The 13,164-nt window shown below is 42.8% G+C and overlaps 1 protein-coding gene across 1 annotated transcript in view; it reads left to right on the top strand.

The window, feature by feature from the left end:
* Nucleotides 1-13,164, top strand: part of LOC127430621 (protein turtle homolog B-like) — a 188,803-nt gene that overhangs the window by 46,639 nt on the left and 129,000 nt on the right. Inside the window, exon 2 of the mRNA XM_051680512.1 lies at nt 7,907-8,098. Coding sequence (XP_051536472.1) covers nt 7,907-8,098 — 192 coding nt within the window. The remainder of the gene's footprint in view (nt 1-7,906; nt 8,099-13,164) is intronic.

Raw genomic sequence — 13,164 nt, 5'->3', positions numbered from 1 at the left:
CTTTCTTCCACCACTGATTCAGTGTCTTGTTATGGTACAGTTCAAGCCTCCGTTGCTAGTTCGAAACATCACTTTAGAACTATCAACATTGGCTTGCACTACTGTTAAGCACTTATTGGAGGAACAAGGTAGTGTGTGTGTGTGTGTGTGTGTGTGTGTTTTGTGTATGTGTGTTGGGGGGGGCGAGAGAGAGACAGAGAGAAACTGAGAGAGATATCGTGTGAGATTACCTCTGTTTGCTGCGGCTTTTGTCAGTAGTAACATTGCTTCTAATTTCCAAGATGTCAGTTGAAGTATACTTCTTCTTGTCGCCATTCTTGTATATAGCTTTTCTGTTGCTAAATAACTGTTTATAGCCCCACTGAGTTGCAGGGGTGTGCTGACATGAAGGCTGTGTTGCTTGTATGTGTGAGAAAGGGGGAGCACAAGGGTGCTTTCCACAGATATTAAAAGTTATTTAGGATAATATAGAAACTTTTGTATTGATCAGGTCGCGGTAGTGCGTTTACATCAAGGCTCTGTTTGTTGGTCGCAACTCGAGTCTCTATGTGTGTGTGAGCAAATGTATGTGTGTGTGGGTGTGGGTTAGAGCGAAAGAGAGAGAGAGAGAGAGAGAGAGAGAGAGAGAGAGAGAGAGAGAGCAGTGGGGCTTTTCAACAGAAACTGAACAAAATTTAGGAAATTCTAAGCATTGTTTGTCATTCTTAGACAATGTACTTAGCCAGTGTCTTTGTTTAAATGGGTTATTTTGCTGTGGTAGCCTGTACAGTTCAAAAGATAATTTGGCAAAGTGATATTAAACCATTATGTGGTCAAGACCTGGATCTACTTTACTGAAAATTAATTGCACACCTTAGAACATCTGTCAACCAATCAGAATCATGCATTCAACAGACCTGTGGTATAATATTTGTTTAAGGAATATAACATACTCCAAAAATGTGGGTTATTAAAAGAGCTGACATGATGATGAGATGAGACACCACTGTTTGGAGCATTTCCTGTGTATAGACGGAGGCTATTTAGCAGAGACAGGCCACTTCAATTAAAATGAATGGGAGAAATTGGAACACCCAACCAAGAAGCTCTAGCTCCCAACGGTTGTAGAAAGGAAGTCCCGTCTTACATGTAAAAGAGCCAATCACCATTTAGATACAGACATTGCTTGTCCATCATCTCGAGAACACGCATGCGTATTAGCTGTACAAGCTGGGGAAATTGCGTTTTTAATCTGAGGTAAAGAAGCACAGTTTATGATACCAATGTTGTTAGATTTTACTGCTGATTTGAAATATGTTCTTTGATCGTAATCTTGACCTACCGTTTTTGAGATTTCAGTGTTCCCCCATTCAAGTATATCGGAGCTGCACTGTCATGACTGGAAATAGCCTCCCGGGAGCGTTCCAAAGATGGCTAAAAGTGGACTGACTTACTAGAAAGACTTTGGTATGGATTTCGCTTTTATCCTGGGATGTTGATTTGTGGTGCAAATTTAAGCAATTAATATTATCATCCTGGGTGTTGACTCAGTGTTTTCAGAGTACTGTCCTGATTCAAATCCTTCAGAATCTCAGAGCACTAAGGGGTTACTTTGACCTACTTTGCTAAGTGGGATTTTCCAAGGAACAGAATGATGCCTCCAGTCTTCATTTTCATTTTGAAAGTTGAGAGAGATCTGTGAAAATCATTGTGAAGTGTGCAGGATGGTATGTTGCCATATTAGCACATGCCTAATTTGTCAACAGTGTCAACATTGTACTTTTCTATTGATGTTTTTCCATCAGTGTATTTAAAGTTTTTTAAAAACTTTTGCTTAGACGCTCTAACTGTGTCTTGTTTACATGCAAACAATACACTGATAACCATAAAAAATCATCTAAAAAAACTAATTGAAATGAGATTTCAAACCATCTGATTATTCTTTCCGTTTGGTGGCAAAATGAAAACGGTCATGAACACATAATATTGGATAAGCTGGTAAGAATACAGATGAATGTGTTTACATGCAAAATGAAATCAGGGTAATGGGCAAAAATCTGTGTGTGCCTATATTGAGTTTTGCTGAAAGAAAAAGTTCACCTTAAAATTATAGTTCTCTTATCATTTACTCCGTTATGCCATCATAAAATTACTTTCTTCTGCGGAACACAAATGAAGATTTTTTGAAGGATATATGAAGTTTTTGTCTATACAATAAAAGTCAATGGGGTTCAAAACCGCTCTGTGCATGCTTCACGTGCAAGGAAGTGTGAATGAACTTCTCTCATAAACATGCCAAAGTGACTGCAGGTGTCAAGATTTATAGAGCATTTCAAGGACTGTTCGCCAGTTTAAGGAAATGATGTCTTTGTTCCTTGAACATTTCCTGCTAGTTGTAATACTCATTCAAAACAACAGCGAGTTGCACTTAATTTATAGTGACTTTAACACGATTGTTATAAAATGTAATTATTAAAATGTGGACCATGCTGTTAGGTGGCTGGATAATCTCTGCATGCCTAGAACTAATGGAAATTAAAGTGTTTAGATCTCAGAAGAAGCAACCACAAATGGATGCGTGAACCTCTGCAGTGAAACGAGATGACTGATTTGGTCATAATATTACAAAACATCTGTGATCCTGTATGTATGAATGTAAAGCTCCGTTCATACTACGGGTGGAATTTTCGCTTGGTGTCGCTAGACTTTGCGATCTGTATTGCTGGTGGGCATTCCTTCTGCTGCCGCTGCACAACTGGCCATAGTAGCATTTGAAATGCTGATTACAGGTGATACTGCCGATAAAACTAAGTTATCATTCTAATTTGACAAGGAATCAGTTCTTTTGCCTCTAAAAATGCACATTCTGCAAGGTAGAGCGTTTTATTTAACTGCAGCAGTGCTTAATGCATCATATCATTAAACAAGATGAACGTTATATCAATCTATGAATCAAACTCACTCAGAATGCCGACACAGTTTTCCACTTAATTTTATTAGCCCATATCCATGTATGTGGTTACAGACAAATCATATAGAACAGTGAAATCACTCACAGAAACTTTTAACTTTTCCATCTTGCCTGCACTCAGTCAACTCCAGTATCACATTCACTGCCTGGAGACAGATGATGTGAGCTCCTGTCTTCACGCTCATTGTTAGTCGCTCGTGAAAATCGTTCGTAGTTTACATAGAGTTGAAATTTTATCAACTTGTCTTGATAAAGCGATGGTGATCTCTGTCACCAACGGTCGTGACTGCTCGTGTCGCCGAAGTCGCTGTGCTCTTATTGAAAATGAATGGGATTGTGTCGCTTCGTCGCGCGATGCCACTGGCAGTGTAAACCGGGTTTAAGGGCTTCATTTAACACTTGAAGAAGGCTTCTGTTGCATCCCACAGTGCAGCGCACTGAAGGTACAGTGCATTCATAAAGTATTCTTCAATTTTTTCACATTTTGTTATTTTGCAGCCTTATGCTAAAATGCTTTAAATATTTTTTAACCCCACATCAATCTACACTCCATACCCCATAATAACAAAGGAAAAACCAGATTTTTGATAACTTTGCAAATTAAAAAAGAAAAATGAAAACTAAAAAACTTAAATATCAAATTGACATTAAGTATTCAGACCCTTTGATATGACACTTGAAATTTAGATCAGGTGCATCCCATTTCTCTGGGTTTCTACACTTAAGTATTCAGACCCTTAACTCAGTACTTAGTTGAAGAAGTTAGCAGCGATTACAGCCTCAAGTCTATTTGGGTATGATGCGACAAGCTTTGCACACCTAGATATGGGGATTTTCTGCCATTCTTCTCTGCAGATCCTCTCAAGCTCTGTCAGGTTGGATGGGGACCATTCGGTGGACAGCCATTTTCAGGTCTCTCCAGAGATGTTCGATTGGGTTCAAGTCCGAGCTCTGGCTGGGCCACTCAAGGACATTCACAGAGTTGTCCCTAAGCCACTCTTGCGTTGTCTTGGCTGTGTGTTTAGGGTCATTGTCCTTTTGGAAGGTGAATCTTCGGCCCAGTATGAGGTCCTGAGTGCTCTGGACCAGGTTTTCATTAAGGATATCTCTGTATTTTTCTGCGTTCAGCTTTTCTTCAACCCTGACCAGTCCCCCAGTCCCTGCCGCTAAAACCCCAAACAACATTCCCAAAAGAGTATGATGCAACCACCACCATGCTTCACTGTTGGGATGGTATTACACAGGTGATGAGCGGTGCCTGGTTTCCTCCAGATATGACGCTTGGAATTGAGGCCAAACAGTTCAATCTTCGTTTCATCAGACCAGAGAATCTTGTTTCTCACAGTCTAACAGTCCTTTAGGTGCTTTTTTTGGGCAAATTCCAAGTGGGCTTTCATGTGTCTTGCACTGAGGAGAGGTTTCCGTCTGGCCACTCTGACATATAGCCCAGATCGGTGGAGTGTTGCAGTGATGGTTGTCCTTCTGCAGGTTTCTTCCATTTCCACACATGATCTCTGGAGCTCAACCAGAGTGACCATTTTGTTCTTGGTCACTCTTGGTCGATCTTTTTTGCAGCACGCAGTAAATCACGCATACTGCTACTCTAATGAATGAGCGCTTTCCCTTGATGCATGAGCCTTTGGAGGGTGAGTTGTTGGCAATTCTAAGCATTCACGAATTTAAACTTTCAAAATGTAAACATTTAACTGCACAATATAACTTGCAAAAGTGTGGCAAAGGGCACTTTTAAAAATATGTCGGCCGATGTTAGTGTTAAAAACGGTAGTCCCAGTATCAATCTCAAATTTCCTGATCGGTGCACCACAACTTAAAAGCTTTGGACCCCTTTATATTTGTACTATATGGACAAAAACACATTTTATATATATATATGCTATGGACAAAAACAAATCATATATAAGAGAGTTATCATTTTTGGGTGACATATTCCTTTGAACAGTTTATGATCTTAAACAGATAAAGAACAAATCATTTAAGTTATTAAGCACAATCATTTAAGATGAGCTTGTAAACGCACCCATGTCCTTTTCAAAACACAGAAAAACATCAAACCATTTTGCTGTCTTTTATCACAGGATAAAATAACACATTATCCTTCGAATTGTAGCAGAATTTAGGTGGAATGCTCGAGCCCTCTCTGTCGTAATTGTGCATCCTTTTTCTCCCAGGGATTAAATGGTTTGACCTGCTCTCTCCCCTGTGTCTTTCATTGTAAACAGGAGTAATCCTGAAGGGACGAAGAGAGAGAGCAGCTTGTTAACCGCTTGTTGCTCTCAGCCATGCAAACAGTGAAGTCATACCTTCCAAGGCTTATTTTGATCACCGGTGATGTCATCAGCAGCCAATCAGCAGGCGCTGCTGCAGTAGGTAGCGGGTGCAGCGGGAGTCTTGGGTATATGCATGGGGACGTGGTGGCAGCGCTCTGGCTCTCATCATCACATCATTACAGGGCTTGAGAGGAGGGGAGGGAGAGATAGAGGGAAAAAGCAGCATCTGAGAATATCTAATCACAGTTGTGAGTCAGTCATTTGATTCCACAGCTTTTTGTATGTGACGAGCATCACAAAGGAAACTACAGTGAATAAATCATTTTAAGCATACCTAGGTTTAGATTAAGCTATAATTTTCACCTGTCATGTTATGCACCTCTCGAAGAACCTATTCCACTCATTCACATAGTGAATATGTCAATCAGTCATTCATTAGCCAATGATCTTAAGTCAAGGTCAGTTTTGCTCTTGAGGAGAGAGCAGATGACACAAAGACTTATTTATTTTTTATTATTATTTTATTTTGTGTCCAATCTAGATAAAAACATTTCAGTTGTCAATAGTTTCCTTTTTTATTACCTGTTTATTTGCTGAGAGCAAGATAAGCTTGGATGACACAGTTACTGTAGCACTGCTGTAGTTTTACACTGCAAAAAGTTATTTTCTTACTGAGTATATAACTAATTGTCTTATGTTTCTGTAAAAAGATAATAGCATCCTTAACACAAGAAAAAATTACTTGAGAAGCAGAAAGGCATGATATATTAAGTCTTGCTTTTAGAGAAATCTAACAAAATTTGTTGAGATTTATGCTTAAAACAAGAAAAAGCTGTTTACCAATGGGGTAAGAAATTTTTTTTTCTTCCCCTTTGAATCAAATGTTTTTTCTTACTCAATTGGCAATTATTTTTTTTATAAGCATAAATATAAAATTTTGTCAGATTTATCTGTAAATGACAAAATATCTCGTGATATTTTTGCTTCCCAAGTAAACGGATCTTGTTTTATAAATGCTTATATATTTTTACTAGGAAAAGAAAAGTTAGAAAATGATTTTTGCAGTGTAGAGGTTGATAGCATTTTCACTGCAATGAGTCATTGCTTAAAGGGATAGTTCACCCAAAAATGAAAATTCTCTCATGCCATCCCAGATGTGCATGACTTTTTTTCTTATGCTGAACACAAATGAATGTATATATAGAAGAATATATCAGCTCTGTAGGTCCATACAATGCAAGTGAATGCATTATGTTTATGTCCAAACAGCATATGTCCAAACAGCACATAAAGGCAGCATAAAAATAAGTCTTGAGAAGTCTTGAGAAGCGATATGGCAGGTGGGGGTGTGAAACAGATCAATATTTAAGTCCATTTTTATTATAAATCTCCAACTTTCCCCAGCCTGGACCAGTAGGTGGTGATATGCACAAAGAATGTGAATCGCCAAAAAACAAAAATAGAAGAATGTGGAAGTGAAAGATTTATAGTGAACAAGGACTTAAACATTTATCTGTTTCTCACCCACACCTATCATATCATTTCTGAAGACGGGATTCTAATGGATTACTTATATGCTGCTTTTATGTGCTTTTTGGAGCTTCAAAGTTCTGGTCACTATTCACTTGCATTGCGTGGACCTACAGAGCTGAGATATTCTTCTAAAAATCTTTCTTTGTGCTCTGCAGAAGAAAGTCATACACATCTGGGATGGTGTGAGGGTGAGTAAATCATGAGAGAATTTTCATTATTGTGTGAACTATTCCTTTAAGCAATGACTCAGTATAGTGAATCTTCTAATGCAATTGTTTGTATGTGAAAATGTATGCCACCTATGTGCAGCCTCAAACAGTCTGTATAAAAGCACCTTTTCATATATGCTGCTTCATGTGAAGCTTCTGTACTGCCTTTGATGTGATATCAGCATGAGATTGCTATCTAGAAAGTTGTGATTAAGATATCTGAGTTTTGCTGTAAACAGCAAAGCTGAAACCTCAGTTTGAGCAGAACATATTTTGGGTCAAAGTGTGTGTATATTGATTAGTAAAACAGCTGCAGGATATCCGGATGTAGAGTTAATTTATGCAAAATTGAATTTATAATCAATGTTGTAGTGAAGTACATAGCCTGGAGTCTTAGTGATGTTGTAGATCCACTAATCAAAATCTAGACTGCATCCGAATAACCTTCATATTACTTTCATGGTATGTGCTGAAGATTTCAATGAAGAACTCTCGACCATTGATTGGTAGAGCATGTTCTATAGGTACAGTATGCAAGTGTTAATCTTGGACATTCTGTATTGGATCGCCCTGTTGCCAGTGTCTTCTCTGACCTATGACATACAACAACTGCAGAAACAATATACTTGAGTGTTTTTAAACAAGTGCAATTCAACCACAAGAAAAAATTTGGTACCTAATTCACTTACATGGTCTCATGGTATGCCATAGAGTCCATTCTTTGCACACCTCAGAATCTCAACAGATGATGCAGTACGTCATCTTGGTATTTTTCGCCTACACCGTATCTATTTTTCAGATGCAGGGCTACTTTTAGCCAAAATCTGTCCTCCTATGAATCATTGCTCCACAGGGAAGTTACAATGTGTGGTTCTTACAGTCCTCTGTGAGTAATTGCTAAAATCGAAGTCCGTTTGTTCTTCCAGGTGCCCACGAAGTCAGAGAGGAGCCCCAGTTTGTGACGGCCCGTGCTGGGGAGACCGTGATTTTGGGATGTGACGTGGCCCACCCACTCAACGGCCAGCCCTACGTGGTGGAGTGGTTCAAATTCGGAGTGCCCATCCCCTTCTTCATCAACTTCCGCTTCTACCCTCCCCATGTGGACCCCGAGTACGCCGGTAAGCTCAGATTTCCTCTCCACTGTGTTACATCATTCATAAAAGCACACATAAAGACTGATACACACAGACATTCACTGGCTATCTGTGCTCTATGAAAAGCAGAACATTTTTTGTTTCTTAGTACAATTAGAAGCATACTGGAAGCATGTTTATGCCCCATCCTGGACCTAAATTGTATTGAAAGTAAACTTCAGTAGTATTGAATGTTTTCATGGACTAAACTGTGTTTTATCATGTGGTAAGTTTAACTAGATTTGCATTTCCCGAAGGAAATACCAGTGCATGCAAAGTGGCAAAAGAGTAGTGTTGAAATTTTAGTGTTTAGTGTTGAAGTCTTTGGCGTAAGTGCAATGCTGTTGTCATGACACATAGGGTGCGTTGTTTTCAGTTGACTGCACACGAGAATCAACACATTGTCAATGTGCATTGTAACGATGGCTACAAATGGTTGAACACATTCATGGAAGATGAGACCAATCACAATTTATTTTGTAAACAGATGCAAGAAATGAGACCAACTGCAATTTGTTGTGCAAATTGTATGATGTCACTGCTGGTTTCATTTTGAATGCTGAATGCTAGTGGTAGATTTAATCTTAATTTAATTCTTACAAATTATAAAGTTTAGCCTACAAACCTCAATATTAGTATGCTTATGGCTGAAATTGTCCACAAGAGAAATTTTGAATAGAGTCCGTATGTTAAGATGTTCAGGCTGAATGAATTGCAGACATGTAATATGGGTTTAGGATAAAAAAAATAAATTTAAAAAAAAACCCTAACCAGAATGGAGGAATAGCAGAACAGTTCTACCTTGCAAGCACTGTTATAAAGTTTTTCAAAGGAAAAACACACATTTAACATCACTTTTAAACATATTATTTGTTCAGGCAGTGTTTTGCATTGTAGAATTTCATGCATACTGAAATTTAACCCAGGGGGTGAATGATCATTTTTTTTCTCTTCGCATCAATGAAACTTTTTTTCATGCATGCACATTAAAATGCATTGAAACGCAATTTGTTTTGTGTCTGAGATAAATAATGTTGAAATTGCTTCTTTCCAATTATTGCTATTTCAAACTGTGAAATGTCACATGAAATTAGTGATAAGTAAATGGCTGTTTGTTCCTGAGTTCATTAGCTGCAGTCTGCAAGAGAAAACAGTCTCTGAGTCTGAACAATGCCTGGATGGTTTTAGCACAACAAATGGAATTTTCACATAATTGTGCTTATTTTATTCTTGTTTTAAAACATGGAATGGTTAAAAGAATAGTTCCCCCAAAAAAGAAAATTATCTCATAATTTGCTCACCCAAATGCCATCCCAGATGTGTATACTTTATTTTTTCTGTTGAACACAAATAAAGACTTTTAGAAGAATATCTCAGCTCCTCAGGTCCAGACAATTCAAGTGAATGGAGGCCAGAACATTGAAGCTCAAAAAAGGACATAAAGTCAGAATAAAAGTAATCCATACGACTCCAATGGTTTAATCAAAGTCTTCTGAAGCGATCGAGTTGGTCTTGGGTGAGAACAGACCAAAATATTACTCCTTTTTCACTGTACATCTTGCCATTGCAGTCTCTAGGCATGATCATGATTTCAAGCTCGATTAAACTTCCTAGTACTTGACATATGTGCAGAGTGCTAGATGGTGCTATAAGTGTAATCGAGCTTCAAATCAGGATCGCCAAGGAGACTGCTGTCAAGATGTGAAAAAGGAGTTGCATTTTGCCTGGTCTCACCCAAAACCAACTGGATCACTTCAGAAGACATTGATTTAACCACTGGAGGTTGATTAATTATGTTTATGCTGACTTGATCTGCTTTTTTGAGCTTCAAATATCTGGCCACCACTAACTTGCATTGTATGAACCCACAGAGCTAAAAAAATAAAATAAAAAAATGTGTTTGTGTTTTGCAGAAGAAAGAAAGTCATACTCATCTTAGATAGCATGAGGGTGAGTAAATGATGGGAGAATTTTCATTTTTGGGATGAAAATTACTTTTTACAATGAACAAACTCATCCTATCCTGTTCATGATCCATTGGAAAAACCCAATTACATTATTGCCTTTTGTGGACATTTGTAGTTGTCCTGTGTTATTACCACATAAAGAGGATTGTGGTTCCCTATCTGTCACTCACTCGACGTTGTGTCGATGTAGTGACACTAGGGGTCACTCTTGGGAGCCCCAACCACCTCTGCTTTTTTGTAAAAAGGCCAATGAGAATTGGCGAGTGGAATTTGCATGCCACTCCCTCGGACATACAGGTATAAAAGGAGCTGGTATGCAACCACTCATTCAGATTTTCTCTTCGGAGCCGAGTGGTTCTATTCATTGAGCTGAATTCATCCGCCGAGTGCATTCACCTCTCTCTGCTGGATCTTATGGCACATTTCAGTGGCTTCTACCCCTCTGCATCTGTGGTTTGCAGAGAACGCCCCTGGGCGCTTTGGCAGAACATTTAAAAGAGTATATTCTAAAAGAGTATTTTTTCTTTCTGAAAGAGCGGCACACACGGAACGTCTTTTTAAAGGCGCGTCTTTTTAAAGTTGCCTTTCCGTTTGTGTGTTATTCCTGGTTGCGGTCGTTATCTCTCCGCTTCCGACGGCCACGATCGCTGTCTTACGTGTCTGGGCACTGCCCATGCGGAGACATCGTTCGTGGATGAGTCATGTCCTCATTGCGAGAACATGACCATGGCAACGTTGCGGTCGCGGCTTGCATTAGTAAGAAAAAAAGCAAGCCACCCCAGCGGCTCCCCGACAGTCCTTCTACCTACGGGTTTGAGGCCACATCGGTTAGCACTGGGGGCGATTTGGGGACATCAATGGGACCACCTCCGCTGGATATCACCCCACGGACCTCCCATTACCCAGCACGCTCGCTTGCCCCGATCGGGCTCTCGCACGAGACCGGCGGCTCGTCTCAGCGTGAGTTTGACTTCTCGTTCGGAGCTCCGGAAGACAATGAGTTATTGAGCGCAGCATCAGAGAGTGGGCTCGTCCAGTCTGACGCAGAGGCTTCGGCTCGGCTTCCTCCTTCGGGAACGGTCGCCCAGTCTCGCGCCGACGTGGAAATGAAAGACGTGCTTTCCCGGGCGGCCGTGAGCGTCGGGCTAGAGTGGAACCTCCACTCTCCCCTGAACCCTCGCGGCTCGACGATCGGTTCCTGGGCATGGGGCGCTGGCCACGCCCCACCCCTATTCCTTTCTTCCCGGAAGTGCATGAGGAGCTGACAAGATTGTGGGAGGCACCTTTTACTGCCCGGTCCTGGTCTTTCAGCTCCACCACTTTCGCTACCCTCGATAGCGGAGCAGCCAGGGGGTATTCGGTGATCCCCCAGATGGAAAAGGCGCTCGCGGTGCACTTGTGTCCACAGAGCGCCACCACCTGGCGTGGGTGCCCGAGACTCCCGTCCAGGGCCTGTAGGTTTACGTCGTCCCTGACAGCTAGAGCCTACGGTGCCACCTCTGCCCTGCACGCCATGGCTCTCCTGCAAGTACACCAAGCCAAGGCGCTAAAAGAACTGCACGAGGGTAGTTCTGACCCGGGATTGATGCAAGAACTGCGCTCAGTGACCGACCTCGCTCTCTGGGCAACGAAGGTCACGGCACGGTCTCTCGGGCAGGTGATGTCCACCCTGGTGGACAAGGACAAGGCACGGTTCCTTGACACACCCATTTCCCAGGTTGGCCGTCGAGGACTTTGCCCAGCATTTCTCGGCGGTGAAGAAGCAGACGGAGGTTTTACAACATATCCTGCCCCATCGCGGCTTAAGACCCCGCACCCTGTCTGCTCTTCACCAAGGGCGTCCTCCTGCAGCAACAACACCGGCTCTGGCATGGAGCCCTCCGCAGGAAGCAGACGCCACCAGTCTCGCGGCCGGCCACTAAGAATCCGAGGAAGGCTTCGAAGCACCCCCGAGACAGGCGACCCAGGAGGGAGGAGACCCACTTCTCTGGGGCTGGTCGACAGACCACTCCATCCCCCGGTGGAGGGCCGGGAGGAGAATCTTTTGTCGCCACATGCCCAGGAGGCTGTGGCACCCAAAAGTCTGACAAAAGAATGGTTCCCACATCTCCTGGGTCACATATCCGGTGCACACGGCCGTCGTCATGACCACCGTCCCATTTTGGCAGGTATGGCGCTCCAGCAGTGGCACAAACACACCCACATGGGATTGGTTCCAGTAGACTATGGGGACGAGATTCCTCCCCCCCTCCTTGACCAATCTTATGGTGGGCGGCAGGAGCCATGTAAGTGCTTCGATGTCACTCGATTCTGCACGGCCACGGGGCTCGATTCCCCTCGACGTGGCACCTCGAGCGCCGCCCTGCTGCGAGGCCCCACCCACGGGTACGTCTGACGTGATCATTCCCTTGGTCCCCCTCGCCCGGAGTTTGGGCGCATGGCTCGCGCTTTTCCGGATGGACAACACAGCATTGGTAGCCGCCAGGCGGCCTACGCTCCCATTGCATGTCACAACTCGCCCGCCGTCTCCTCCACTGGAGTCAGCAGCGCCTCAAGTCGCTATGAGCCACTCACATCCCGGGCAACCTCAACACCGCAGCGGATGCGCTGTCACATCAGGTTACCCTCGGGGGAGAGTGGGGACTCCACCCTCAGGTGGTCCAGATGATTTGGAGTCGATTCGGACAGGCACAGGTAGACCTGTTCGCCTCCCAAGAATCCTCCCACTGCCCACTCTGATACGCCCTGACCAAGGCACCCCTCGGTATAGATGCGCTGGCACACAGCTGGCCCCCTGGACTACGCAAATATGTACTTCCCCCAGTGAGCCTACTTGCACAGACCCTGTGTAAGGTCAGGGAGTACGAGGAGCAGGTCATCCTAGTAACACCCTACTGGCCCACCCAGACGTGGTTCTCGGATCTCACGCTCCTCGCGACAGCCTCCCCCTGGCAAATTCCCCTGAGGAAGGACCTTCTTTCTTAGGGATGGGGCACCATCTTGCACCCGCATCCAGACCTCTGGAATTTCCACGTCTGGCCCCTGGACGGGACGCAGAAGACCTAAGTGGCCTACCACCCGCGG

The sequence above is a fragment of the Myxocyprinus asiaticus genome, chromosome 40 (assembly GCF_019703515.2).
Source record: "Myxocyprinus asiaticus isolate MX2 ecotype Aquarium Trade chromosome 40, UBuf_Myxa_2, whole genome shotgun sequence".
Classification (NCBI taxonomy): Eukaryota; Metazoa; Chordata; class Actinopteri; order Cypriniformes; family Catostomidae; genus Myxocyprinus; species Myxocyprinus asiaticus.
Note: the sequence above shows the minus strand (reverse complement) of the source record. Positions and strands in the feature narration are given on the sequence as shown.